The sequence below is a fragment of the Coturnix japonica genome, chromosome 1, assembly GCF_054131305.1.
Source record: "Coturnix japonica strain WE chromosome 1, WE-NBRP24, whole genome shotgun sequence".
NCBI classification, from domain to species: Eukaryota; Metazoa; Chordata; class Aves; order Galliformes; family Phasianidae; genus Coturnix; species Coturnix japonica.
Genome location: NC_140663.1, coordinates 125,678,257 through 125,695,524, shown reverse-complemented (window position 1 = coordinate 125,695,524; position 17,268 = coordinate 125,678,257). Strand labels below are relative to the sequence as shown.

General features: G+C 38.7%; 1 protein-coding gene across 4 annotated transcripts in view; it reads right to left on the bottom strand.

The window, feature by feature from the left end:
• Positions 1 to 5,948: 5,948 nt before the first annotated feature.
• The window catches only part of LOC107306461 (E3 SUMO-protein ligase RanBP2-like), a 29,597-nt gene continuing 18,277 nt past the window's right edge, over positions 5,949 to 17,268 (bottom strand). The window contains exons 21-30 of one of the 4 annotated variants that reach the window (XM_085552124.1): positions 16,353 to 16,425; positions 13,266 to 13,438; positions 12,751 to 12,831; positions 11,735 to 11,925; positions 10,841 to 11,072; positions 10,017 to 10,115; positions 9,731 to 9,876; positions 7,964 to 8,237; positions 7,476 to 7,810; positions 5,949 to 6,537 (exon numbers count right to left, since the gene is read on the bottom strand). In XM_085552124.1, coding sequence (XP_085408250.1) covers positions 6,232 to 6,537; positions 7,476 to 7,810; positions 7,964 to 8,237; positions 9,731 to 9,876; positions 10,017 to 10,115; positions 10,841 to 11,072; positions 11,735 to 11,925; positions 12,751 to 12,831; positions 13,266 to 13,438; positions 16,353 to 16,425 — 1,910 coding nt within the window. In that variant the 3' untranslated portion in view covers positions 5,949 to 6,231. Of the gene's footprint in view, positions 6,538 to 7,475; positions 7,811 to 7,963; positions 8,238 to 9,730; positions 9,877 to 10,016; positions 10,116 to 10,840; positions 11,073 to 11,734; positions 11,926 to 12,750; positions 12,832 to 13,265; positions 13,439 to 16,352; positions 16,426 to 16,817; positions 16,986 to 17,268 lie in introns of those variants that run through there. The other 3 variants (XM_085552091.1, XM_085552102.1, XM_085552113.1) reach the window with 3 other exon arrangements.

The window sequence follows — 17,268 nt, the reverse complement described above, 5'->3', positions numbered from 1 at the left end:
TAATCATTGAGAGGTAAAGTAAGAGCTGGTAAGAGCAGCTGGATATCAAAAGAATTCCCTTACCATACTGCATGAATTTTCAACATGGACATATGGTATAATCTTTTCCCCTTTATCCTGCTCCCCAGGACTTAATCACTTTAGAATAAAGTAAAATCTGTTCCCTTGATATTTTACTTCTTGATTCTAATATTACAGATTGATTTATAGCAACTCTGTAAAGAAAATAAGTAACAACTGACTTCCTTTTTTTCCTTTTTTAAGCTGTTCTTTCATGAAGCATAGGACATACGCTTTAGAAGAATACAGATGTGAGGAAAATAATTTAATTTAGAAATATTTAACATATAATTAATAAGAAACTATAATACGCGAGTCACAGCCTAAAATAATAAACATATTAAAAATGATTTGCACATGTTGGGAGGCTTTTTGAGTTCAAAGAGGACTTGATGAATCTTTTGGTCAAATTTTCCTCTTTCCTTCTCCAAGGACATACAACACAATATCTATAAAAAGTAACCTTGGAATGAATTCAAGGTTTTAATTTATCTCAGGAGTAAAGAAAAAAGCAACGCTACACAACACTGCTGGGAATAGGACTTAAGAAGAATCAAGTTGGCATTGACAAAGTCAGCTTGAAACTGACTTTTTCAGAGTATGGCGTTTATACTGAATCTTCAATGAGGATGCAGTAATTCCTAGACCCTTTTGTTGGGAGGATCCTTTAAAACCTGTATTTTTGGCAAAATAACATCGTGTCATTTGGCTGCATCAATAGACAACCCGGTACCAGGGCTGCTCTCAATGAGTTCTTCTCCTATTCTGTACTGAATAGGATCTGGGATTGCCTTAAGTGACACGCCTCGCATGTGGCCTTGTTAAACCTCATTAATTTCTCATGTGCCCACTTTTTGAGCCTGTCCATGTCCCTCTGGATGGCATCCCTTCTTTTTTTTTTTGCTTTCTATTTTTGTGACTATGATACATGGTAACAAAATACCAAAAAATAACAATATATATTTAAAAAATAGCTGCTGTTCCCTCTCCTTTTCTGTTCTTAAAGACAGAACCAATTTAACTTAAGAAAAGTCACAAGCTTTATTCAGTGCAGCACTGGAATGGCTCACTACTTTTGTGCTCCTTTAGTTGGTTATGGGCCGATTCTTTGCCTGTATCACTTGGAAAATTGAATTATTAGATGAAAAACATCCAGGAGACAGCTGTTCATTTGTAATAGAAAATATGAGCTTTTTCTTGTTTTTGATCTCTACCTGCTAATAGGTTTTCACTAAATGCTTGCCCTGATGTAGTCTTACTTCAGAAGAAAAAATATTTGCTGGCAAGACATCAGCAAAGTGAAACAATGAAATAAACAGGAAAGCCAACCCAAGAGTAACAACCAAATGAGAAAGCAAACAGGACATAAAGCGGGGCTGCTGATAGTGAGAAGGAAGTGAGATGGACAGCTCGGAAATACACTTTATATCTCTAACGAATTACATGACACAGACGAATGTTAATGATAGATTAGGTTATTTATAGAAAAGAATTGAGCTATTTTTTTGCTTAGTATTAATGCTTATCTCACTCTTTTCATCATAAGCTTATATCCTCGTTTAAAAGAAAAATGTATTTGAATGTACCAGATTCCGTGGTCATCTGGTGTAACCCACCAAGAGCACTGGAAAGCAGACACTGAATTTAAGTGACTTAATATGACAGATGTATTGATACGACCGATGTCAGATCTTTCTCAGTATCTGATCATCTGGAATGCAGAAATTGGAAGTACAGAGGAAAAAAAACTATCCGGTAGCAAATGTTTAATCACAGTGCCATCTGCTGGGTATTGACGGCTTGAGCCAGGCTGGGTATGTTTAAGCCAAACGTGCTCCTTGAAGACTAGATCACCACTGATCTACTGTGGTTACAGTGATCAAAACTCATACATGGTAAGTTCTAGCATACATTTAACAACAGATATACTTTGCCTTTAGTACTCACTGCCCCAGTCTGTTATCAAGAGGCCACAGATTATATTCTCCCTATGCTGAGTTTGTTTTGCCTGTGATGGTAACTGACCCAACTTCCCCTATTTCTTTGCTAACTCAAAACTACATAGGCTGCTTTTATACTGAGGTGCTCCTTTTGCACAAATAAACAGAATTTATAGATTTATAGCAATTATTGTTGAATTAAAACAAGTTGAAAGAGAAAGCTAATTATAGGAATCAACAGAAGACCTTTTTGATTTACAAATTAAGAAGCTTTAAGTGTCATTCAGATCAAGTGTTGCTCGTGAAATGTCAATAGAAGTCACATTGAAATCAGAAACAAGTAAGAATCTGTTTAAATTACGAAGAATTAATCTGAATGTCAGATGGATTGAGTGTTTCTTCTCTGGCTTCTAAGAGAAAAGTGGACAGCAGTGCCTACGTCACAAGGATACAAAAGGAACACATGACAAAAGTGAGTTTTTATCTCTCATAGAATGCTCCACACTCAGAGCTCCCGAGAAATGGCCCATTTTTGTCATTGCTTCAAAGAAAATGCTTTCCATCTCTTCAGGCTGAAATCCCCAAATACTCCTGGAGTTTGTCAGATTACACATGCAAATACTCATTGGTTGGATCCTGTAGATAGAATAATCACATACTTAGATTTTAGGTTTTACACAGGCTTAAATGAATAGTGGAGATGCATCAACTGAGCTCACCTATCAAATCCAATACCAGTGCCTATCAATCTTTAATATACACTTAATAAACATTTTTCCTGGATGTAGGTTATTCCAGTAGGCTGAGGTTTCTCACTGTCCTTTCTTCCTTCTTGTATTTTGAGTTTGCTAAGGTGTTTGCTTGAGATCCAGTCCATAAGAACAATTAAGAGCCCATAAGCTTCTGAATTCAATGCATTCATAACAGCTCTTTCAGCTTTCAAGCTTATGATCTTCTAAACCGAAATACTAACAGATACACCAGAGCACATTAATTCTGAAGTATTATTCATAATTTAACGGATAATGAGTTAAAATCCAGGACGGAAGTTACTGGGAACCTATAGAACACATTATCTTTGAGGGAATAATAATCTTGAACAGGCCGTGTCTATTCTGCTAGGCCTTGTATCTAGGGCCTGAGAAACCCATGTTACTAAAGCAGACCTCAGTATATAAAATCTCTGGGAAAGGTGAATTGCATTCAAATCAACAAGTGAAACGTAGTGATCCTGACCAGGAGACCACTTTACATCCAGGAGTCAATGGTCAACATAACAGCTAACCTGAGTATGCCCAAGCCTGTGCTGTGCTGCTCACACATAGGATATTTTTCAGGCCAACGTAGTGCCCAACGTACCCCTTGGCCATAGAACAAACACGTGCAATTCACTGTGAAATCTGCTGGCAACCCCCACTTGGTAGGAGTGGTCACATCACCTGCATGGTCTTGCCTTTGTATAAAAGAGCAGCAAGAAGATCTTGTGAGAACATGCTTAATTATTAAAGTTATTTTCTCATAAGCAAATTACATAACACTTTGAATTACCAAAAAGGAGGAGCTTCTCTTCATGGACAAGACCTGTGCTACACGCCCTGGGGAAAATATATCTAAGCTTGATGTGATGCTCCCAGCATCTGAAGAGACTTGAGACCTACTCTCTGTGGCCTTCTTGTTCTAGCTTATTAAAACAACTATTTTATTGGGTCCTTTATTGTCAGGTTGTTCTTACTGGGATCCAGGAAGAGCCCTACAAAATTTCTCCCTCTCTTACATCAGCTGGCTGCAGAAAAAACATGCTCATGCTTTGTTTTATACTTGTGTTGTACTTGAAGATGCTTCTTATTCCTTTAGAGCTTGTTCTCGTTTCCAGAGCTGGAACCCAAGTTCTTTCTGTGCTGAACTTCCTCTGTATCAAGGGAAAAATACTGAAATGGCTTCAAAACCCATTAAATTTTTAACTTAATACTGAATTTCCCCTTCAGATGTGATTAGGTTTTGTTTTTAATTATGGTGTTACACAACAGCTGATGAATTAAAAGCATCCTAATGGCCATCTGTGTTCAGCTTCCTCTCACGCTAGCACAAACTACTTTGATTTGCAGCAGGGTTGCTTGGCCTCCTAAAATACATTGCTTTTACATACAAGGTGCTCTCAGGAGGTGCAGTTGCAAATGTTTCCTCCTGTGTCCATATCGTGTTACAAGATGCTCCGCTTGGGTGCAAGAGGACTGTGTTCAAACTCAAGCAGAGCATACACCTTATCTGATCTAACTACTGCTAATCAAAACATCACCATCAAATTGGTGAGTTAGTTTTGGTTAAGAGGTGGATGACAAGGGTGATATGACATGTCAGTGATTTATGAGCTCTTTCAAAACTGAGAATCTTTACAGCATTACTCAAGAAAATGTCTAGGGCCAGTCCAGTTCCTACCTGAAGCTCCTCATATATGAAAGTATTTAATCATAAATCTATCTGATGTGAGACTCAAGTAAGCCTTGAAATGCTTGAGCTATAGCACCACTCATAATCCTTAGCAAACCACTGTTAATACCCTTTTCACCATTTTCTTGTGTATTTGCAGCCAAATGAGACGGTGAGTTGCCATCTCCAGAGAAGGAAAACAGACTTTATGTCAAAAATACAGTCTGAGATCAGTAACAACTGCTGATCCAAAACAGTGCTAAGGACAAGGGGGAATGGTCTTAAACTGAGACAGGGGAGGTTTAGGTTAGATATTAGGAGGAAGTTTTTTCACACAGAGGGTGGTGACACACTGGAACCCAAGGAGGTTATGGATGCCCCATCCCTGGAGGCATTCAAGAACAGGCTGGATGTGGCTCTGGGCAGCCTGGTCTGCTGGTTGGTGACCCGGCACATAGCAGGGGGTTGGAATCAGATGATCATTGTGGTCCTTTTCAACCCAGGCCATTCTATGGCTCTATGACACTCAGTAACCCATTAAGTACCACATTATGGGCTGTAAAGATGCATAATGAAACTAACTGGTAGACAAGCGCCAAGCAGTTCAGCACACTAGTGCCTATCCAAAGAACCAGAACCCTAAATTTGTTTGTCCAGGTGCTGTCCCTTTCTTCTGGTCAACAGCAGCTGGGGTTTACTCTGTGCTAAGTGTCTCCTGAAGCTTGGCTAAAGGTTTACTTACTGTTGTTCCCTTGTGTTCTCCCAGTTTGGCATAGCAAATGAGAATCAACGCAGACTCCTCACCTTCTGTGTGTCACTAAAACACAAAGACTCGGCAGCACTTCACAGACTGCAGCTTAATATAATGGAAATTAAAAAATAAAAATGATACCATTCTACATCTTAATGCCTATGCAAGTGGTGATCCTCCAAGCAACTGAGGGAAAAGGCAGTCTGTCCATACTTAAAATTATTAATGGAATTTCACCATTAAGACATGGAGTTTTTCAAAGAACGCAGTTCTGCAATGCCAAAGTCTGCTGCAAGAGACAGAGCTGATAAACACATTGAGAAGACAGCCACAAGTGCCCTCTGTCATAGTTACAGCAGCAAACTATACTGCAGCTTTTGAAACAACATTCAAAGTTCACTGGAGTTGTCACTAAACTGTACAAGTCACTTAAAGTCTTATGTACAAAAGAAACTGCAGCTCTGAAAAGTAAATTCCTCCAGTAAGTAACAGTGAAATTCTGTGTCCAAGAATGCATGTAGGAACTGTTCTCACCCTTCAATTACTGAGGTGTTAGAGATTGTAAATAGTACAAGTCAGCATTACCTGGCTAGCTGCCTTGGCTTGCTTTCTGTTCAGATTAAGCATTACATTTCAAAGGCCTTTGGTTTACTGGCTGGCAGTTACAGCATCTACAATTTGCACACTGAAAGCTGCAGGGGAGCAAGAAGCCAGATCACACAATACTTTGTTCTGCTCCTAAAAAGGCCAAAGTGAGGACAAGACAATTATTTTAACAAGACTAAGGTTTAATTTTTAAAATTTGACATTCAATACAAATGTCAGGATAACACAAATACACCTAAAATATGCCAGTGTCTGAACTTTATTTAACATGCAAAAAAAAAAAAACCAAACAAAAAATCGATTTGAACACATAAAAAACAACTATAAGCTGTAATTTTACATTTATACATCAGAAGTGTCCATTTTTAAGAAGTTGAAATAATTAGTTAATAACATCTAAATACCAACTCATATCGCTAGAACATCCGTATACTCCAAGCCATTGTTCTATAATTGCCCACAGTCTGTAATGACGACTCTTCCATTTACCAGCCCTTTAGGAGAACCAAAGGATTCAATCTTTCTCACGACATCCATTCCATCTTTCACGAATCCAAATACGACGTGTTTGAAGTCCAGGTGTTCTGCTTTTTTGAGTGTTATGAAGAACTGAGAGCTGTTTGTATCCCGGCCCCTATTTGCCATTGACAGCAACCCAGGACCAGTGTGTTTCACTTCGAAATTCTCATCTTCAAATGCTTCACCATAAATCGATCGCCCACCCGTTCCATCATGATTAGTTATATCACCTCCCTTAAAAACAATAGAAAAATAGTGGACAGAATTAACTTACAAGTCCCCAGACATCAACCAACAGCGCTCAATAAGAAAGAATTCCATTTGGAAGAACAAAAGTAAACCTCATTATAACTTTTCATAGGTACCATATTTACTTGGCTATAAGGCAGCTCAGCTTCATCTGCTTTGATCATGGAAGAAAACATTAGCATGAAGTTACCCATTTTTACTGAGTACAGCATTTTACCTCCCTGCTCCACATCCCTAGACCGCTCTTCCACACTGTCTGCTTTCTACACCATTTTGCCCTTCCATCTGGCAGCTGCATTATCTCACTGAGGCACACAGAGAATTGTGAGAATTCTAGAAAATGAAGGTGTATGTTGAACAGAGATCAATCTCCCATGCCTTCAGAATTTACAACAAACTTGCTAGTGCTACTAACACACAAAGCTAGTGCTGTCTTCATGGGTTTCACACACTGCAAACTGATATTTTAAGTGGGAAATCTGAGTATTTTAAGGACGGAGCTACTGCATGATATGAGACCAAAGGGCTTTCTTGCTGAGCTGTGAGAATCTAAAATTCATAAAGTGTAATTTCACAGTGGAGGTTATGTGAAATACAAAGCATACTTCAAAATGTTAACAGAAGCCTGACAAGCAGGTGCTCTTAGCAGGTGAGCATTGGGAAGTTTCCCTTCTGTAGAAAGAAAGGCTGAATGTTAGTTTTGGGAAGCCTCAGTTTCCTTGCTGCTTCTGTCGCTCATCCTTGCTAAGTTTCTTCTTCATTATTCTTTTCCCTGTACTAACATAGCAGCACTAAGTAACACTAAAGCGCTTGGCTTAGGGCAGCACAAGCTGATTGCGCCATTCCTATCTCCCAGGTTGTAGCACCATTGTTAGCCAAGATGCATTTTTTCTCTCAATAAAAAGCCTTCACATTAAGCTTACCTGACAAATGAAGTCACTGACTATTCTGTGAAATCTGGTATTCTTGAATCCAAAGCCTTTCTCTCCTGTGCACAGGGCCCTGAAGTTTTCAGCTGTTCGAGGGACAATATTTGCAAACAGCTCCATGGTTATGCGTCCTAAAGGTTCATCGTTGGCAGAAATGTTAAAATACACAACAGGGTTGGTGTCCTTTGACAGCTCCGCTGCCACAGAGAGGTGGCCCTTCTGTAGCTCTGACAAGCTTTGCTGGCATTCTTCAAACCTCCTCTTGAAAGAATTAGCCAGCTCTTGAACTTTAAATCTGACCGCAAATTGTTCTACTTTCACTTCACCATCTGAAAACAAATCCAAGAAGAGATTTCTTTAGCTCTACTCACTGCAGCAAGAGATTAAAAGCTTTTGTTCTGTATAATTTCCAGGGTAAAACAAAGCCACACAAACTGCAGAAGATATGGAAAAGAACTGCAAAAACTACTCAGCCAACTCACCGGCATAATCTGTTGCTGTCCAAATCAAAACATTGTTTGATGTATCAGAGGGCACTAAGTTCATTTCTTTGGTGATGACGTGGTTTGCACACACTTTAAGAACTTGGTCTCTTCTCATCAGGATCCTGTAACACTTCTTCTGTGTATGGAAGAGGATCTTTAGCTCTCCAACACCGCGCTCCTTCCACTGAGTAGCATCTCTGTCCCACCTGTAAAGTTTTGCCCTCTCTTTGAAGAGAATTTCTTCATCTTCTTCTCCAGACTTTACCTCCACCTAAAACATGGCACAGTAATGTGTGACTTGCCAAGAAGTTGTCGTCACCAATAATGTTGTTACAATTCTGACATCAGATAATGCAAAATTATTCAATGTTTTCCTTTCTTTGGTAGTTTTGTAACCACAGTTCCACAGACACTCATCGTGCACTGAAGTGAATGAAAAGCCCAGCCTTCTCAGAACACAAGAGCACAACCAATTCCAGCATTTGAAATTCATTTTAGCAACGCAACACTGCACCCCCACCTGCATAGGATATTGTTTGTTTTTTAAGCTACCAAGTGTTATGGCCTATTTCCCAGTAAAAGTTTAGGTCTGCTGACTGACGTGCAGAGTGATAACACAGCACTATCAGCATTCCAGGTATTTCCCTTTTAAAGACTGACATAATTTAATACTGACATTTGATCAGAATAAATATCAACTGAAAATAATAAATGGAGGCCTCACAGCTGCATATTTCCCTCACTTTACGTGTGCATACTACTGGTTTTTAACATCCTTCAGTTAATAGATCTTCCAAAGCTAAAGAAAACTTGAAACAACTGGTGAAATTTGTGACAGACAAGCATTTCCGGTGGGAGAAGTAGCACTGAAGGAGAAAAAGAGCAGGAAAGGCACGAAAGAAAACATCGTAAGTCGCAGTATGATTAACAGATGAGGAAAGGCATACAAAATACTGAAGAAGAAAGAGGAAGATGATATTTTGCAGACTTCATCAGATTAGCTGCTCCAAATAAAGGACATTACATACTGTTTATTTGTTCTCTATTAGTCTTGTTTCATCATTATACTAATGTGTAATTAAGTTTTTACAGGAAGCTAAACTAAAATATAATAGACATTGAGAGCTTCTCATCTTACTAGGCACACCAAAGTTAAATACAAAATCCAGACGTGAACAACTGTGTTAAGCCTCACAAAGTTACGTAAGGCTACTTCAAGTTAAACTAAGCTTTGCTTGGGCTTAAAGTTCTTCTACTTCCTAAAAAGCTTGTACTTCCTTTCCAACTACAAAGGTGAGCTTTCTTAGCCCCATACAGTTAATTGTACTCAGCGATTCCTGTGCTCTCACATCTAGGTTAAAGCAAAAGAAAAGTTGAATAGGGAAGGCTTTCACAGAACTCAAGCTACAGGTCATCAGTAGAAAAATCAGAGCTGTATTATTATTCAAGCCCCCCTCCTCCACATCATTTTTCAAATACACTATAATGAATTAGATTTAACTTTCTGAAGTTACTTGTACGCATCTGCATGAAGTTCGCATCATCAACTGATTTACACTTCCCCAGTGCAAAGCTGTACTAAGATTCAGAACAGCAAGGTGTGTCCACACAGGCAGAGTAAAAAAATACAGGACATAAGGAAATACACAACAAAGCACAACAGGCAGAAAGCAGAATGAAATCTTTTCTTATTTCTTCTTAAAAATCCTGCTGTTAGCACATACATTTATCTTAATACTTTTTAAGTCCTGAAACTTCCCTCACCTCTGGTAAGGAGACAATTGGCTCAAAGTGAATATCATCACTATGTACCACTTCATCATCACTACCACCTTCATCTTCGTCTGCCTTACTGGCCGTCTGTACTCCAAAAACAGCTGCTCCTGTGTTGGCCCATTTGAAGTTTTTATCTGCAATTAAGAGAATTACATTTTAAACTTGTTGTTAAGAACAAAGATTAACAATAAGCAGCAATCTGGTGCACATAGGTTTATTGTAGGAAGCACAAACCCAGATGCGTGACTGTACCAAAGGCTTAAGCTTAACTCACCTTTAGAGCCAAAAGCAAAGTCTCCAGAGTTCTTGGAAGCCAGATCAGCAAACGACAAGCCTGAAGCATTACCAAAGCCAAACGAGACAGGTTTGTGTTCTGTCAAAGATGGAAAAGTCGCATGTTTTTCTCTTTCTTAAAGGAAAATGTTTTTGATATCATACAGTTGTAAAGGAAAAACTGGAGAAGCCTTAAAATTTGCACGTGACTTCTCATAATGACACTTTTTAGTCATTTTTAGTGTCATTTTTAGTCCAAAAAACCGCTCAAGTTTGAGTTTCAGCATGCTGTTTCTGAGACTGCAGATCCACACAGCTCGAATAAGTACTCGCATGGTATTCAACAATACACTAATAGAAGTACAAATCATTCAACAGAGAGCAGCAGTGCTCTGTAGTAGTCATCTGAACACACTAGAATCCGATAGGCAGAAGTATTCTCATTCCCCTTCATGTTTTCACAAGACCAATACCTGTGCCTCAAATTCAGTGCTGTGACTGAATGTAACTGCTGTAACTCACAATGAGGGTGATAGAGCACTGGAACTGGCTGCCCGGGGGGTGGTGGAGTCTCCTTCTCTGGAGATATTCAAGATCCGCCTGGACGCCTACCTGTGTGACGTGGTGTAGGGAACCTGCTTTGGCAGGGGGGTTGGACGCGATGACCTCTAGAGGTCCTTCCAACCCCTACAATTCTGTGATTCTATGAACTGTTCAATGCTATGGGTAAATTAAACTAACCTATAAAAAAGCAAACTTAAGCTCCTACACACACATACACACACAAAAAGACCCAAACAAACCATTACGTACTCCTAACTTTACCTTGTGTTGACTCAGAGCATTCAGAATCATTTTCTTTTTTAGCTGACAGGTCCACAGGTTTATCATCACCTCCTGGTAAATTCTGTGATACGTGAGCAGTTTCTGTGGAATCTGGTTCTTCACTGCTAGCAACTGACTGCACAAATACCGCTGTTGCTTCAGTGGTTGAAGGAGCATGTAATTCTTCTTTACTTGTAGAGACCAAGTCAGTTGAACTTGTAACTTCACTCTCCTGAGATTAATAAAACAGTAAGCATATAAGCCAGGAGAGCCTAATACTCAAACCACATTAAGTCTGGACACTAAGAATAACCACTCTCTCCAAAAAAGCCACATTTCTCCTCTCTCCTCCCTCCAATCTTATTGATTTCTTCATTTAATTACAACAGCAGTATCATGATATTAAGTTCTCAGACTACAACTTTCCTATAGTGCTACTAACGCTTCAGAACAGCTAACAGGGATTAAGAGAAGCGAACAACTTAGGAAAAAAAAACCCAAGAAATACGAAGAATGTCTGAATCCTTCCAACAATTACTCTTAAAACACAATGAAGTTCAACTCAACAAGTGACTGAAGTACTTTTGAAGCAGTACAATTCCAAAGCAAGCACCATTTCCCTTGGAAATCACTTAACTCTTATATACCTGCTAGGAGGAATTCTACTAACCAAAGTTGCTTCTGCTTTAGGAGGTAAAGCTGTTTCCTTTCTCTCCCTGAGAACCTTAAGATCTGCATCTTAGTTCCAGTGCCACAGCAGACTTGATGAGACACAGCCAAACAAGTCAAGTAGCTTTTAATCTGCTGGATATTTTATTTCTGACTAAGTGAAAACAATCTAAGAATAATTCTGCAAATTTATTGCCTAAACTTTTTTAAAGACTTGACTCGTACTTTCTTTCTTTGAGTTTTAACTTCTTTCTGAGAGTCTTCTCGACTGGCATCCTCCGCATTACTGCTAACGCCACAGACAGATGTCGAAGGGACCTGTGGAGTTTCTCCTTCAGCCTTCTCCTCAGAAGGTGCAGTTTTTTCTGCAGCAGTAACACATTCTCTCTCCAATTCATGTTTGACTGGGGCGCCTACTACAAAGAACAAAAGTTAGTGGAGAACAGCTGATAAGACTGTGATCATTTTTGGCACAGACATTATAAAGTAACCTAATAATACTCAGAACATCTTAAATTTAGAACTTCTGAAATAGCGTCATTATTTAAAAAGCTAATCATTCAGGTTGGCCAAGGAACTGCACATTTGTAATACTCCAGTTTTCTGTTGCTATCAAATAACTTCTACGCCATAATGAAGATTTTAACCTTGCAACTGCCACTACAGCTACTAGCTTCCTTTGACATTTACTTGTATTTCTGGTAGCTCAATACATGCCACCTTTTTTTAGTACATAAAAACTCATCCTCAGAAAGCAAACCTCATTTATACATCTATTGAAATTCAGTTATCAAACACGGATACTTGAGGCACAGCCAAAATAACTGTAAGGAAGCATACTCACTCTTCCGCACTTGTGTCTAACTGTAAAATATACAGAGCTATACCTTTAAAACAAGGTACTTAAAAGCAAAGCAAAACAAAACAAAACAGCTAACAACTCTTATAATACAAGCCAACTATCTGCAGAAATAGCAAATGTTCACAACGGTAGGCAGCTTTTCTATGCCCCAGTCTTTCAAAGCATCTTACAAAGCTCAGCTCCACACAGTCAAAAGAAAAGCAGAAGTCTGAGGGTAGGAAAACAGTTTGACATTCTTGTTTGGATGCTCTCTAAAATGTACATCAGTGTTTCTAACACCATCCACCCTCAGGAAATAGTGAGTTAGGCTAAGTGTCCTCCAGATTTCAAGATTCAACTTCAGCATCTAAGAAATTAACTGCTGTGTTTTCAGACATACCTTGTGATTTCCTTCCTTCTTTTTCATTGCTGGGATACAGTCTTCCATTAAGTTTCTTAACTGCTGTTTCATAGTCTTCATCTTAAATACAGGAAACAAGTATGAGAGGGATCTCAGGGATCTTCCAAATACAGAGGAGTCTACATTTGTTAAAGCCCTTCAGACTCACAAGTCTGGTCAAGCACACAAGACTCACATAGACTGCACAAATGTTAAGAACTTGACACATCAGCAAGTAAGCTTTCAATCCATTCTTATTTGCGTGCTGGTGCTTTATTATACTACTGACACTTTTTTCTGTCTAGATTTGTGACACAGGCTTCACGTTTTCAGAAAACAAGCACCTTGTTACTAAGAGTGTCACAAAACAGATTTGGGAAGGGTGATGGAGGGTCACTGATCAAAAATAAGATGACAGTTTTTCTCAATTTAAACAATATTCGTGCTACTACAACCGATGGACGCTATTTCTCTACTAAAAAAGCAACACTAAGATCAACTTTGACATTCCTTACCATCATCCTCTTCACTCACATATCCAGGCTTATTCTTGTAACAGAAGAAGGTTGAAGGTAGCTTAAGAAAGCCAGCGAGAGCTCTCTGTTCTGGGGTAGGTGTGAGCTCGTACACAATCACAACATCATCAGATGGTGGACTGTCTGATGGCTCAGCTGTCTTCTCAACTTTGTATATAAATTGAACAAAACATGAAAATTAAATTATTTCTTATAAGTAGCAACATTAGCTTCCCACTGCCCATGTTATGGAGTTGAATTAATACTACATTTTCCTTGTATTCATGTAGATGATTACCAAAGATACAGAACACTAGGACAAAGACACAGATTGTGCTATGATATAAGAAGTTCTAATCTGCAAGCCCAACTACCTACTATCACCTTTGAAATTCAAGTCTTAGACCAGGAACAGGTCAGCACTTTTATATTGTTACAAGAATTACTTATGACCTTACGCCAAACAAAACACAACTACAGGAAAAAGCCATATAAGTATTATCTATAGAGGAAAAACAAAACCACAGACTGAAGAATAGGGTAATAAATATAAAGCTGTCTGCAGCAACAAGTACTTCTGAAAAGCTTTGAGTATTTGAAATTCCAGAAGATATTAAACAGCAACTGAATAGAATTTATTTCAAATTACTTCTGGGACCTGTGCTTCTGACTCATCTCAACTTCTTACCACAACAGCTATTACCGAAACTTGTTATAGCAGTGATCTTGTAGTTCTGTGCTACTGAAGCAACTAAAATACTGCTCTCAACATTCTCAAATTTACCTAGCTTTTCCAGCAAAAAGAAATACCACTACTGATTTTATTATGAAACTTATTCTCCTCCCTTCTCAATAGAAAGCAGCTTATTCAGTACAAGCAGAATAAGCATTACATTCAACAGTTAAAACTAAAGATGTAAAGTTATTGCAAAAGAATGGAAGCAGAGAAGGATGTATCAGTTTTAGGGTCATGTGTATGGAGTTTGTTTAGATCAGTAATTTAGAAATAAAACTTTAAGAGAAACACACAAGTTAACTATAAGATAATATCCAAAGTTCTATGTGCTAGTTCAATTTTAACACTGCTTTTAAGTATTCCTTTCCCAGCCTTTATGACCCCAATTGATTGACTCCCTTCCATTAGATGTTAATTGCTTCAGACTCCTCTACAGCAGTCTTATAAATTCATTTTAGATCTCAGTAGCTCTTCTGAGCTTACATACAAAGTACGCATACAATAAGATGTGTACTTTGTATGTAATAAGATACAATAAGAACAACAAATCTGAATTCTTATGACGGAAAGCTAGAGATGATTTAATATATTTTCTCAGAACCTCACACACACACAAATAAAATAAGAAACTCCAGCTGCTTAAAGAATTGGTGGCATCTGGTACCACACTACAAAGGTAGGCAGGTATCCAGCCTGTAAGAATGTGCTTTATTCACTGAGATCAGCTAAGCAGTCAAGCAAGTTCTCATGCAGCTCATCACAGAGGTTCAAGGAACCTTAATGCAAAGTAGCTGAACAGAAGAAGCACATTAGAAACACACTAATCCAGTTCAGATCAATCCACAGGTAAAGCTCTCCACAAATTGACCAAAAGCTGATTGAGATCAGAGTGGTCCCAAAATCTACTCGAAGAAGTGACAAAAACAGTAAGGATTACAACCTGTGTTTACCCTCAGAATATTAAGGCTGAGCAAGACGTTTGCTAGATAACTTACATCAGTTCTCATTCAGTCTCCCCACAAGAAAGTTCATCTTTCTTACTTATAAAAGCTGCAAGCAGCTTGAATTTATCTTCACAGACTGCCACAAAAGCAGTGCCATGGGTGTATACAGTACATTAAAAGACTGTTGGTTTTGTCATAACAGAACCTTCTACTCAAAGAAAAAAAAAAAAAATCCACAGAACAGTTCTTAGTATATAAAGAGAACAAAAGAAAGGACAATGCCATGCACAACAGTTGGAACATTGCCCTCTTTGTTTTTGTTTTATATATTCTTCACTTTTATTTCAGCTTTGACTGAAAGGCCAGATAGACCTGATATCTAGCAAGTCCGTTGTTATTCCCTTGCCATGTCAGTGAACAGCTGCTTCATGTGAAGGGAAAGGCACTGAGGCTTAAATCCTTATGCATGGAAGTGACACAGTAACACGCAACTGACATAACTGTGAACTTGAGCTGTAGAACACTTGGGAAAAGCTTGTGAAAAGAGCTTAAGAAGAAACTAAGAAAAGCTCTGTTGTTTTGCATCTCCGTAGCAAATAACTTAAGGTTAAATTTCTTGTGAACGCTGCCTGAGCACAACTCAGAAACCACTGACTGAGAGACGTTCCCTATGAGGGGCTCTGATTAGCAGGCAGACTTACAAGAAGCACAGTTGAAAACATCTTATAATGACACAAGCTAAAAGGGTAAGAGCACAGTTAGGGATTCTGGATGTAAACAAGTCAGCTACATCAGCAAAAGCTTTATGAGTAGCAAAGGTGGATTCCATATTATATATGAAGCACATACATACAAACTAGCTACATTTAGCTCTCTCATTTCTCTCTACTCTTCTGCACAAGTGTAGTTCACACTGATAATCAGGAAATGGAATTAAATACTACCAACAGAGCTAAATACACTCAAGTTTTACTAGCCAACAGGCTTTGAAATATTCAAGTATACATCAGTAACGTGGAAGACCTCGAGTAGGAAGAGATGCATATTTCATAAGTCATAAAAACACAATACAATTCCTTTAGTAAGGAGGAATTTTACGGATCTTGCATGCGTGATCAGTAAAACCGTGAAGGAGAAGCGCAAGGCAGATTTCTGAATACCCTGAGAAAATAAGGCAAACCAAAGCCAAAGCGTAAACAGGGCCATCCTTGTGCTCGCACATCAAAGGCTAAAGACATTCTCTTGAAGCACAAATACAGTACTCAGCAAATTTTAAGTACTCTCCTCCAGCATGCATATTAACTGTCAGGATTACAAGCCAACTGCTCTGCCACAGTCGGGCTGCTGGCCGTGCCTGCTCAAGTGTTTTTAATCACACATTCAGTGCAGCATGTAAATACCTTTTAACTATCAGGTTGCAAGGGAGTTGTGCTTGTCCAAAAGGCCATTGGATTAGATTTAAAAAGGCTAAAATTAAATCCTAAAAAATAAATTGTTTGGATAGAAATGTTTTACTGAAATTTTCAAGGGAGGAAAACAAACTTATGCATATTCTGGAAGCATTTCACATTTACACATCAGACTAGGAAAACTGACATTTAATGCTATACACGCTTATCCAGCCCCTGTGAATAAAACTGCAGTTAACATCTCCAGCATCTCACTTAGTGTCTTATAGTTAAGAAACAGTTTGTCTTCATACAACTGAGACTGATGTATAAATTAAAACTGGTGAAACAGTCCTGCAATGGTAGGAAGCAGCGCATGAAATCCTCTATCAGTACAAAGCCAGCAAATCTCTGTCTTTGCACAAAGGTACCTACCTGAGCACATCACAATGAACTCACTGCAGCCACTGCTTCTGCAAGCTCATCTTTTAGCTAGTATCAGAGACTGGGTAACTAAGGATGTAATCACAGGATCTCCTCTGAAGCTAAGTGAAAGACAACTGGTGTGACTGAGGCTGTGCATCAGCGACTGCACAGACCACTCATGGAAGACTTCAAGTAAATGTACCAAGTGTAGCTTCAGAACACCCATCTGCACAGCCACAGGGATTATTTGAGTTTAAGGTTATGTACAAGTGCTGCTCACATAGTTTACCCGTCAGAGCGAAGTCTGCGCGCAGACAAAAGCTCAACTCCAAAAATGCACTTTCAGCACTTAACATTGACATTTTCAATGTCTCATAAAGATCCCCAAATCCTACCGGCAATTCTGTTTTTCACTAAAAAGTAATACTGAATCCCACATAAGGCACATTTGTATTTCTACGTGCAAATAACTACAACTTCATATTCATTCAAGTTGAAAGTCTAGAATT